Source organism: Chroicocephalus ridibundus, chromosome 6, assembly GCF_963924245.1.
Source record: "Chroicocephalus ridibundus chromosome 6, bChrRid1.1, whole genome shotgun sequence".
Classification (NCBI taxonomy): Eukaryota; Metazoa; Chordata; class Aves; order Charadriiformes; family Laridae; genus Chroicocephalus; species Chroicocephalus ridibundus.
In genome coordinates this window covers 6,780,130-6,792,445 of record NC_086289.1, presented here as the reverse complement: position 1 = coordinate 6,792,445, position 12,316 = coordinate 6,780,130, and the positions used below count along the sequence as shown (strand labels likewise).

Below are 12,316 nucleotides of genomic sequence, written 5' to 3'. Positions count from 1 at the left end.
TTTCAAAATTGTCCTGTCATTTGTGTTGCCACTAATTGTGAGAATACTGTTCTTTTCCCAAAAAGCTTTATCAAACATCTGGCTGCTTGTACTAATGCGCTGTAACAATGGCTCACTTGGGTTGCCAGCAAAAGAGGTTACCTTTTGAACTGACGCTTCCAAGGGTTGTGTGAATACCCTAACTTTAAGGTAGCTAGAAAATCCTGATTAGTATTAATTAGACTATTTTTTTCTATTCTGTTTCATAAGCTACCCCCCTCATCCTGATGACGGCTATTGGGACGGGTTATTTCATCTATGTTTTCCTCCTTTAATCTGTGTGCAAAATGCTTTTAAAGTGGAAAAAAGGCAAAAACAGGTAAAACATACTTTCCCCTTCCCCCTCATTACAGCAGGTTTATATAAAAAAAATTCATCTGGCTAGTTTATGAGCACCCCTACACCAATAAACCTATGTGTCTACAGAAAGGGGGAAAAATTTGTTTATTTGGTAAAGAAGCCTCTATAAGCAGGTTTCCAAAGAATTATTAAAAAAATATGGGTTGGGAAGGACTAGAGTTTAAAGATACTGAAAAATATCTTGCCAAGCACTTCTTGTGAGGCCCAGTTTCTCACTAATTGAAGTCAAAAGCATATCTTCCATGGTGACCAGTTTAGGTTCTTAAACTAAGCTGCACCAGAAACCCCATAGCTGGTTGGGATTATGGTGAGTGTTTTTATTTAATCGAAGAGTATAAAGTCTGCAGCTGATTCATTGGGCTTGCAAAAGAAGCTGTTGAAACAACTAAATTTTGTCTCACGGGACATTTTGTTATTTTGAAATTACTTTCTATGGGGCTTTAAGTGTTTAAGATTTCCTCTGGTCACCTATAGGAGCCAGAAAGAAATTTCTCCTTCTTGATCTAGGCAATCTTTTTCTCTTCCTTTGTTGCTCTGAAACTCACGTTGTGGTTACACCCCCAAATTTCTCTGAATCAAATAATTCAACATTCCAAGGGAACCACATTTTGGGTTGCAGATCTTTATGTAGGAAACGTTTTGACTCACAGCATTTGCATGGCAGTTGCTTGTTTGCCACCATCAGGAACAGAAATGTGGTTTCTAGAACGGAGCATTTTTGCTTTCAGGGATAGCAGCTACAAAAAGTTCTGCTGAGAACAGGAAAAACAAGGTATAGCTAGATAGCAGATCCTGATGCTGATTAACAGGAGAGGCAAGAAAAATGCTTTATATACTACGCACTTGTCAGAAAGGAAACCTCAGTGGTTGCTGAGTTTGTCCAAGGACGGGCGTAATTCAAGACTGCAACTTGTACCCCAGCACCAAAGAGGAAGGATGCCGGAAACCCAGAGAAGAAACTTGTCGTTTTCCTACCAGTGGCCTTGCCGAGGCCCCGGAGGCACCCAGCAAGCCTGGAGCAAGCAAGTCAGCCTGAAGCCACATCAGATATACAACAGTAAATGTGTTCACGAACCGAGGTGGTTAACATTGCCTTTTGTGATGGATTAGTACAACCCCTCCAGGCAGAAGAACATGTTCAGCTGTTTGCTGAGGTCTCTATTGTCTTCAGTCATTGTATTTTTCTGTGTGTCAACACGTGTTTTGATAGTTTAGTAGAATATGAGGGAAAACAGATTCATCATGACTCCACATCAGCTTGCAGCTACAAAACAAACCCCACAGTTGATAGGCACTGCTGATTTGCTTCATTTAGCTACCAGCAAGCGATCCTGCCCTCAGTACTGAAAATGCCATTTGATCAGAGAGCAGGGTTGGGTTCAATTTTTCTCTCTGTCATTGACCCAATCCACAGTCCCGGGTGAGGTATTTCATGTCTTTGGCCCCTGTTCCTACTCCCAGGGCTAGTGTGATTGGTTTGCTTTGGAAGCTTTAGCTCTCATGACATGTGTATGTAGCGCCTGGCATTACGGGCCCCCATTCTCAGGTATAATGTCTACATGCTGTCGTAATAGATAAATTGCTACTAATAACACAGCTGCTCTCCACGCTCCCCGTCCACCTCACTGCCAATTCCTGCATCTGTCATCTCAAAGCAAATATCCTGGAATTATGAAGCCTTGTGTTTTACTGGTTTGCCTCATACAGACCCAGATGACTTTGTGGTAGGAAAAAAAAATAAAAAGAAAATGCAGAAGTTGATTACTTAAAAAGTTGCAGCTGCTCCTGATGTAGAATTGGCTGTTTACTACATATACAGCTAAAACCGAACAGACAAGATCAGACACAGGGCAAGAAAAAAGAATGTTCCAACATTTTTGTGCATAACACCAAAAAGCGTCAGGAGACTGCGTGTGCTGTGACAGTGCTGGGAGCCCTTCCCTCACCAGGTTGAAACACATGCCTAACCTGGACTTCCCAAAATCAAAGTACCACCAAGACACTCTATCTCCTCCTCCATTGCTTTCCTCTGCGTTTCTCGGTTGGACTCGGTGATCTTAAAGGTCTTTTCCAACTTAAATGATTCTGTGATTTTCACCACCATCCTCTTCACACCTCCCCTCTGTTGGTCACCAGCTGCACGGTCAGCACTTCCCAGGCTGTAGCTCAGACAGAATCCCAGTTGGCATTCGCCTTCCCCTGCCCAAAACAGGGAGATGAGGGGGCATCAGAGTAACCCAAAGTGGCTCCAGATGTTTCCCTGAGGTGGGGCAAGGAGATCCCCAACTGTACCCTGCGCTGGTGTGTTCCTGCTGTGGGGGCAGCAGTGCAGACCCCAGTGGAGATGCCGCAGGCAGTTCTTGTGGTGAATCTCTAGCCACAAGTAGCAGATCAGCCTTGGAGGCACAATTTCATGGTCTCTGTTTTGCCTTCCATTACTTTTCCCCTTTGAAAACATTCATTACTTGAGCACATAAATTTATCTTTCCCTGATTTTGCATCTACCAACATGACTTGCATATATCTACCTGTTCTCCCTTTTTCTAGTATCTGCTCTGATTACAGTCCTCATTGTGACTCCTTATGAGTGTTTGCCTCAAAAGGACTGAGGACAGTCACCACTGATAGTCATACCATTGCTACCTGTCCTGGTGACTACCCCCCGGATAGCTGAGCCTTCCTCAAACATCTGGAGAAGGATGTGACTGCGCAACAGCAGCAGCAGGAATGGCATTGCATGTGGCAGACTTCCCATCCCTGACACAAACCATTGCTCTCCGTTGCTGGTCTTGGGTCACGGCCGTGTGAGAGCAAATCAAATGCAGCAGCATAACAACTGGATGAAGCCAGTATTTCTTCTCATCTCATCATGCACCATCTCACACCAAAGTTCATTTTAGCCTGTTTCTTCAATCATTTTGAGGTCTCTACTAGTAGCGAATCTGTGTGGAGATTTGCAAAGAGATTATATGTGGAAAATTGCTGTCAACATCTGAAAATACACGTGTCATGAAGACAGAAGTGCTTGGAACCAGAGACAGCTCAAGGAAAGTTATGGCTTGAACTTTTGTCCATTGACTGAACATTTTTAATTGTTTTAAGCTAGTTTGCTGTGGAATGTTTTCATAACCTGAGACATAACATATGCTGCACATGTTATTTGTTTTGTGCAAGTTACTTTTAAGATAGCTCATCATGTTTCAATATCATGGCTGCAAGTCTGTAACTTGCCAGGAAAGCAGTTGTGTTTATATCAAAAGTTTGCATGAATTCTGTTCAGTCTAAGGAGTGTGGTATCTTTCTGGTTCATATAATTTTTGTAGTGATGACCAGTCGTGCTGTAAGAACCATGATGACTCACATCGACTGGCAAGAGTTGGTATAAAATGAAAGCCTGTATTTCTAGGTTTCTCTTCCTTATTCACTAATTGCAAGCTACAAATGGACCGATTTGAGGAATCTGAGCATCTCTAGCTTTTATTTGATTTCTTTGATTTCAGCCACAGACGATGATCAACTCTTCTGCAAAACACAACCCTTAACCTCCCTGTTCACTGTTCTGTAAAATATTGTGAGGTTGCCACCTAGCTCATGAAGACTTAATCATGCAATGAAGCTTTAGTATTTCGAGGTTCTTAGGTGGAGGGCACTGTGTAAGCGTAAACATTTAACTACGGACTACGGACCTGCACTGATCCGTAGCAGCAAAGTCAGTCTGGCTGAAGTCAATGCTATTCCCTTTTCTGATCTGAAGTTCAGGGTTCTGCAAGCTATTTCTTTTTTGTAGGAGATGATGATGATCGAGACAAGTGCCTTTGAAGCAGGACTGTTCATTTGCAAAGAAGATACTTATTCCTTTGCTCAGAGCTCCAGGTTTCCTTTGGTGAGCACTCAGCATACAAACTCCTTTCCTCATCTGTTCTCAAGGCCATGCCACGTGCCTGCATTTTACAGAGTCCGGTGTTTTGCAAAATCATTGGTACAAAGGATTGGGAGAGGGCTCAAGAGCCTCTTGCACTGAACAGAGATCAAATACACTTAGATCATCAACAGATGTCTGCCCTTGGAGGTCTTTCAGACCTCTGAGAACAGATTCCACAATATTCATATGCCTGTTCTTGTGCTTCCCTGTGAGGAAAATTAGAAAAAAATCCTTCATAGCCAATTAAGTGGATTCTTTCACGTCATTCCCCCAGTGTAGAGCAGAACATGCAGAATAATTGATCCCTGCCCTCTTTATTAAAAACATTTCTTTATTAAATGACCTTTATCATGTTTCACTCTTACTTTTCCAGACTAAACAAATCTAGTTCCTCAATGCTTCCCTTTGGCATTTTTTTCCCAAGCATGTTTCTCAACCCTCCAGACACTTGGTGTTCTCGTCCGCTCTCTGTAGCTTTCTCAAACGGTGGTGACTCCAACTGGATACGTGTCTCTAGCTGGAGTCTCAGCACATCCCTCTTTGTCACTTAAGCACTTTTCCCACAGAAGCAGCAGCGTCGCACACAATAAACCAACTCCACACATGCAGGTTAGTGTTGTGTGTGCATCTGCTCTGGGCTGCCTAGAGCTCTCGGAAAGAATCAGAGTCGAGTACCAGAGACACCTGCTACTCCCCCCACCCCAGTTTCAGAAGGGCTAACCCCAGCTGCTGGCTTGTCAGGAAGATGCTTTTGCTCACTGAAGTTGCAAATCTCTGCTAGTTGCCTGCCTGCTTTCACTTCCACAGGCTCAAAAGCAACACTTGTAGTGAACTACGTCTTGACCGAAGTCGTACATTTTAAACATTTGGAATTTCTGTCTTAAAGAAAATTAGAACAAATAATATGTTTTAATGAAAAAGTAAAATTATCAGAGAAGGTCTTTGGAATGCCTCTCTTGGTACTGCTGGCGTTTCAGCTTATTTTATCAAGAATCTGGTTATCTGATAGATCGACAAAAGGTCAGGTGTCCTCCACACAGTCACAGGAGAAACACCATCAGAGAAATGTTCTAAGTACCAGGGCAAACATATAGAAATGATTTTATGAGAAGGCATATTTGTTTGCTGCCCTGTTCTGTGAAGGTCAACAAATACCGTGTCTTGAAGGGCTGACTGAAGTGGCCTGTAGCAAAACTTACAGAGCTGTCAAAAAAGGAAAGTTTACATTTTAAAGTATAGTGATGCAACATGACATCCAAAATAACAGATAATGGCGAGTTACACAGCCTGGAAGCTTTCATCTGATCTGAATCAGATTTCGCTTCTTTTCAGTACTTCAGCGAGGTGCTGAGTGCCGGGACATGGACGGTACCAGATGCGGCACACACAGAGCTGTGTAAGGCGGGTCTCCTGGCACTCAGGCTGCCAGGGACAACTGTGGTGGTACAGGAGAGACCAGATTGCGTTCGGCTTGTGATGCTCTTGGCTCCCACCAAGAACCAGGTGTTTATGGGTGATATTGCATCCAGCATCAAATCTAGCCACCATGGTTGCATCTTAGGGAACAGGAGAGGAAGGGGGAGAAGCTGCATTCAGCCTCTCTGCAAAAATACGAAAAGTATCTTGCAGGCCCAGAGGCTTAATTTGGAAGGAACAGCAATCTCCAAATTTTTGTGGACATGAACACAACTGAACTTGAACAAGCGTGTGACATCTCAGCTGTTTTCATGCCATTTGCTGAAATGGTAGAGCAGCTGGGAGGATCTCTTTTGTTTTTTAAATCAGAAAAAACGAAATTTAGAAGTGGAGAGTTTTTTCTCAGTGTGTTAATGGCACTCAGAAGTAACTGAACATCCATTTCTTGTTTCTCAGATAATTGCTAATCCCATTCCTAGTTGCGTTCTTTTCTTAAAAATTAAACAAAAGGGCATCATAAAAGTGAGATGATGCTTTGCCAGCAAAATATTTATAAGAAGGTTTCTTCAGTTTCTGGCCATAAATGAGAAGATACAGGAGGTAGAAGATTTCGATTAAAACCTGGTGAAAGTAGTTGGGACTTTAGGACTTTTATTAAACTGTTTGGTCGAAAAGGATAACGTGATGAGAGAAATTTTTGCTGTTGGATCAATTTAAGCACTTTTTGCACTACCAGAATCTTGGGCCATGAATCTGGTTTCGGTTCCATCAGCTTTACCCTAGTGTTACTCTGTTGACTTGACTGGCATAAGTTCTGATTTACATTGTCATAATTGAGATCAAGAATCACTTTCTTTGCCTTCAGAAAACAGAATAGCCATTAGGGGAAATATAGGACTGTACCTGTTAAAACTACCCAGCGTTTTGTTTTGAATACAAGAAAATGTGACGGGTTTCTGCAGGTGTTTCTGAAGAGTTAGCAGAATATTCTTCGTCACATGCTCAGATGTAATGGTCTTAATCACGGTGTATGGCTCTCTCAGCTGCCACAGGACATTTATTATGTTGGAAAAGGTGTCTCTGTTCCCCTGTAAAAGCCAAATTTGCTTTTACAGCCATTACCCACAATGCAGTGGGAGAATGGTGTTAATAACCGTTTCATCAGAGCTGCAGAAATCTTTGCACCTCTCCAGGGAAGAAGCAACTTTTTCTTCCATAAGTGGGCAAAGCGTTACCTTTGGAAGCTTTCGCTCTTGGGATCCAAATGCTTTCTTGCGCTCATAACCTGCACTACCTAATTGTTCTCCAAGGGAGCAAAAGTAGGTTGGTGGGTTGGGTTTTGACTTGTAATTGTTTCTGGCTTTGTTTGAACATTTGGAGGCTGCAGGTATGCACAGTACTCAAAGAGGGAAAATGGCAGTCATGGGTATTTAGTGGGAGCAGTGGGAACTATGAAGTCTCAAGGAAAATCTCAGGAAGGATCATACAAAGACTCCCTAGAACCGTAGGTAGAGTTGGAAATGGTTGGGGATGCTCCTCCCATACACGTGGTGCAGCTGCTCTGCCCTGAACACTATGAAGGGCTGCATAATGACACAAAATGTTTCGCTGGGCCTGCAAAACCTTTGGAAATGACCAGCCTGTGGAAAAAAAAAAAAAAAAAAGTGTTTTTTTGTTATAGAAAAGCAAAGTGATCTAGTAAAGTGTTTGTATTACACTTTAAAGCTTTAGCCCATGTACAGGATGTCATTGTATTTATGTCTTTACCTACCTTGATATTGTTAGCTTGCTCTTGATTTGTTGAGAGGAAGCAAAGATTCAAAGGTCAGCAATGAGTGGTTTTGAAAAACCAAGTGGTGACTGTATCTCCCACAAACTTGGAGAGAGGAATGGCAGTTCTTGCCATTTTTAAATACTTCCCACATTGTCTTACAGTTTCTTTTGCTCATTCTTCTCCCCTTTCCCTTTAAGAATTTCATTTCTTGTTTACGAAAAGAGTTAGCTGATGCTTATAATTTTTTTTTTAAATGTACTTTGATTTCAGACAAAATTTGATGGAATTATTACTGTAATAATGCATCATGGGCATGATCTTCAGCACTAACCTCAAGGCAGTTTACGTCCCATTGGGAAATGAATTTCCAAAAGGAAATAAAGTGGCCTGATGTGACTAAGAACCAGGTCACTTGGTCTAAATGACTAATTATGAGGTTTAGTACTTAGTTTTTGGATCCCAATTTTGGCCTGTAAATGTAGAACCTGTTCTAGATTTAATTAGTAGTGACTTCAATTAGAGGCCCTAGTATCAATTTTACTTAAGTGCAACTCCATTCACGTCAGAAGACATTGCTGATTGAGTTCAGTGGTGTTGCTGTACCCTATAAATCAGAGAGATGTTCAAGATAACCAGGTCTCCAAGCAGCGGACTCACGCAGCCACGCACAAGCTTTGGGCTGCCAATGAGCTTGTGTACACACCCCATTGAGGATGCAAACTAAAAATCACAGGTATTAATTCATATCGTTCCTAGCCGAAATCAACTGCCTAACTGCTAATCATTAGTCGTGGGTTCCTATCTGAATATTCCTTTAAAAGCCTTTTTTTTTTCTTTTTCCCTTTTTTTTATCATCAGTTTCAATGCAGCAGCTGTAGGACTGGAAAACAGGACTTCTGAGGTTTTTCCTAGTTCTTTCACTGCTTCATTCTTGCCTTTACTTACTCTCTTGAACTAAAACTGGGACTTAGATTTAGTCATGGACATCTGCCATTAGGAATTTCTTTACATTTTCTGATTTACTGGGACTTGTTCTACAGTTCTCTCTCAGCTCCCGTCAACCGTAGTGGCCAATCAAGCTGAGAAAAATTTGACTTTTTCTCAATGCCTTCATCTTTTAGATGACAACGTGGGGGCTCATCTACCTCTCAAGAAACTGTGAGACTTCTTAATTATTGGCAATATACTCTATCTGCGATTAAAAGTGGGTTTTCCCTATATATCTTTTGCTGAGGAAATGGAGGAATATATGGAGGAAATGAGGAAATATTTCAGTGAGGTCAGAGATATCCAGCGTGTTCTGCAGATTGTCTGTCGAGGTTGAATAGTGAGACTGCATTACGCAGTACGCACAGACAGTTCCGTAAACCATGTTCCTATTTAAAAACATTCAAGTGGAACAAACTTAGTTTTTCATGTCACAACCAGGATCATATTCACATTTCAGCAGTGGGAAGGAAAAGGTAAAAGACTTAATTCGGCTTTCACCATGCTGGAGATTTTCTCTGGCTCCACCTCTGCCCCTTCCTCTGTCCTCATTCCCAGTGTTTTTGAACTCTGCCTACAATGCATTTCAGTGCTTGCCAAGATATCCCCAACTAAGGGTGAGTTAATGAGAACATCTGGCCAGGAATGAGTGATGATGCTCTGTGACACACCCACTCGGCACATCTGGTGGTGGTGGCCACGGATGGGGAACCTTACCGAGTGATAAGGCTTCTGCTAGGAAAGAGGATTTTGTCATCTATGGCTGGATTTATTGAAAATACCCAAATCCGATTGGTTATATAAAGGGGCTTTCATGTGAATGGGAGAAATGTCTATAAGTAAGTACAGACAACACACGCACTCACACAAACACACGCACATGGATATACACTTTTTTATATAGCTACAGTATACTGTCAATGAGTAAGAATGTGGACTGCCTAAAAACTGTCTTTATAGATAATTAGTCCCAAAGGTCCTAAACTGGTTAACCATCAGGGCATACTGCAACAGACCTCACGTTGGTAAGAGCTTTTCGAAGGGGCTGACTGTACAATTCTCTCTAAAAGGAGGAGAGGATGAAGAGAGTTCATGTGCTTGGTTGGCAGAATTCCTTTTTGAAATGATTGTTTTAAAACTGCTGGATTATTTTTGTCCTTCTAATGATGAATTAAGGTGTCCAGACACTTCTGCGAGCATCTTTTTATATTATTTATATGTAAATCAATAAATACCAGTGCTCTACTCTTGTTTTCCTTTGCTGGTAAAAAAAAAAAAAAAAAAGAAAAGAAGATGGATTTTTCAGACAGCACAATGAATCATCAATGAAGTGAAAACACTGGGCAAATTTTCTTTTGTTTAAGAGAATGGCCTGTACACAGTTTAGGCCAGCACATTTTTCATGGGATGCAAGGGAGCAGTTCAAAGAATTGGCAAGGAGTGGGTCCTGCATATTCATGAGGCTGGGCAAGGAGGTGAAGGTACAGGAGAAGGCAGAAAAGCAATGTGAGGATAGAGTGGAATGTGGAGCGAGTTGCCACGGTATCCTATTTTACTGCTGTTTGACGTAAAGCTCCTTTGCTTTTACACAACCGCTGGAACTGAATGGAAGCAGCTCAGGGCATAAATAATGAATGCGTCTTTTACACGTTAAGAGAGGAGAATCTGCACCTTATCACAGGGATAACGTGCCCCTCTCTTCTCTCCCCAGTCTCCAGCCTGCGTTCCCGAAGTCAGTCAAGATCTTATCCAACAGACAGAGGAGAAACTCGAAAACAGCCCCTGCAAAGAGCTGTTCTCTCACTGTACAAAGTAAGTATAACACGATAACCAAAGATCACAGGGCTGCAGTCAGCAGCCTGTAAAGACTGTGGCAGGTAGAGAGACACATTTCAATTTGAACCTGAAGCATGTATCTCCGGCTTATGCTCATAATCCTAGAGGCATTGCTGACAAGCGGTGAAGTCATTTCACCTGAACGAAATATAATAAATATTTCCGTGCCATTATATACACTACACACAGGCACTTAGTGTTTCAGGTATTTGACAGAGTGTTCCAGCCAAGTAAACCAGCCATGGATTTCATGCTGTGTGAAAAGAGCTACAATGATAATGTATCCAAAGAAAACATCTCTGTTTCAAAGTGAATAAAAATTAAGTGGCTATACAGTCCATTTAGACAGAGGAATGTGCAAACTTGCTCCGCATGGCTTTTCCAGAAAATCTTCACCAGGAGAATGGGGCTTTTTTAATGCTTTCTGTCTGTCTGTGGCGTTCAAACGAACGTGCATTATTTCATCCTTTGTCTGGGAAAAGGCTTATCAGTTTTTGTAGCGGCGAGGCGATTTGTACTATTATGCGCTAAAGCTCCAGGTATGCAATCTGCATTTGCAAACACTGACCCGAGTACGTTCACGCCAGTAGATCATAAACCAATAAAAATATGAAAAGGAGGGATCATCGCAAGCTGGCCCATGTGGTTTCTGGCTGAGCACGGTTTGTTTTCCCTGGATGATGTAATGGGGATTTGTAAAATTCGCTCCGCTGTCATTCATTGTTTTGACTCATTTCATTGACCTTTTCTGTTTTCAGTTATTCTTTGCGTTGGTAGGAGATGTGGGTTATTTCTGGCCTTCTCTTATAACATAACCAGTTTCCTTGCATTGGCCTGGTGTCATGTAGAGATGCTCGTATAACTCGCACCAGTTGTGTGTGCCAGTCCCAATGACAAAGGCAGAGCTGTGCTCGACACAAACCCCCCTGATGCCTGTTTCCAGTTCTCGAATCGGTTTGAAAGCTGACAGTTCCCTCTAAAATGCACTTTGTTGTTGCCAAAGAGGGGAATTAAAAAGCAAACAACTGCTGAAAGGCAGCTATTGTTCTTTAAAATACGTGCAGCTTTTAATTAACTGAATGGAATAGGCTAGCATTGGACACCACTTAATTCAGGCTCGTATTCACCGGCGGCCATTCCTTCGTCTTAACTGAAACAGATAAATGAGCCAGGTTTGAGACCTTGTTAATAAATATGCTGATCATTTCACATGGACTGAAATGGGGTCAAAAGGAAGTTTTAAAAACTTGCTGTAGGTATTTACTAAATGTACTGAATAATGTTAATTTTGGAAGAGTTCACAGTCAGACCAAAAAAGGGAGGCATACATACAAATATGAAGCTTGCTATCCTGCAGGAGCGGGAACAGGGATGAGTTTCAGACACGTCTTCACAGATAAGATCAGTCTGCAGGAGAAATGCGTGTATAACTCTAACTTCTGCTTTGACCTTTAGTATTTTGACTGTCTGCTCTTGTCCCCCTCCAATTTCCCTTATAATTTTGGCTTTGAATTTGGGTATTGTTAAAGCTCATTAGGACTTACTTTTTATTTTATTTTGTAAGCTTGAATCCGCTTAGGGGAAACCGTATGATCTGTGTCCAATCACAGCTAATGAAGACAACAACAGTTTGACTTCTGACTATCGAATATGTGCAATTACCTGCCTGTTCCAAATTGATGGTGCAAGAATTACCAAAAAAAATTCAAACAGCTGAGAAATCCCAAAAACTTATGAATAGTAGCTTATGAACGAGGAGGAACTAAACTGAGGAGACACGTTATTCATGTCGAATTGTTTGCTCAGGTCTAGAACAGCCCCAGGGTAAGACATAGATTATCCATTCCCAAACCAGACTAGTCCTTCAGGGAGGATTTCCTCCCCCAGCAAAATCTAGAAATGTGTCTGTATACCCTTAGACACAGACACAAAAGTGTGTACACCAGGACAGAAATACTCGTTTCCAGTGGGCATTTTTCACC

General features: G+C 41.8%; 1 protein-coding gene across 2 annotated transcripts in view; it reads left to right on the top strand.

The window, feature by feature from the left end:
• The window catches only part of GRK5 (G protein-coupled receptor kinase 5), a 170,293-nt gene that overhangs the window by 125,523 nt on the left and 32,454 nt on the right, over positions 1 to 12,316 (top strand). Inside the window, exon 5 of one of the 2 annotated variants that reach the window (XM_063338271.1) lies at positions 10,210 to 10,310. In XM_063338271.1, coding sequence (XP_063194341.1) covers positions 10,210 to 10,310 — 101 coding nt within the window. Of the gene's footprint in view, positions 1 to 10,209; positions 10,311 to 12,316 lie in introns of those variants that run through there. The other variant, XM_063338272.1, reaches the window with a different exon arrangement.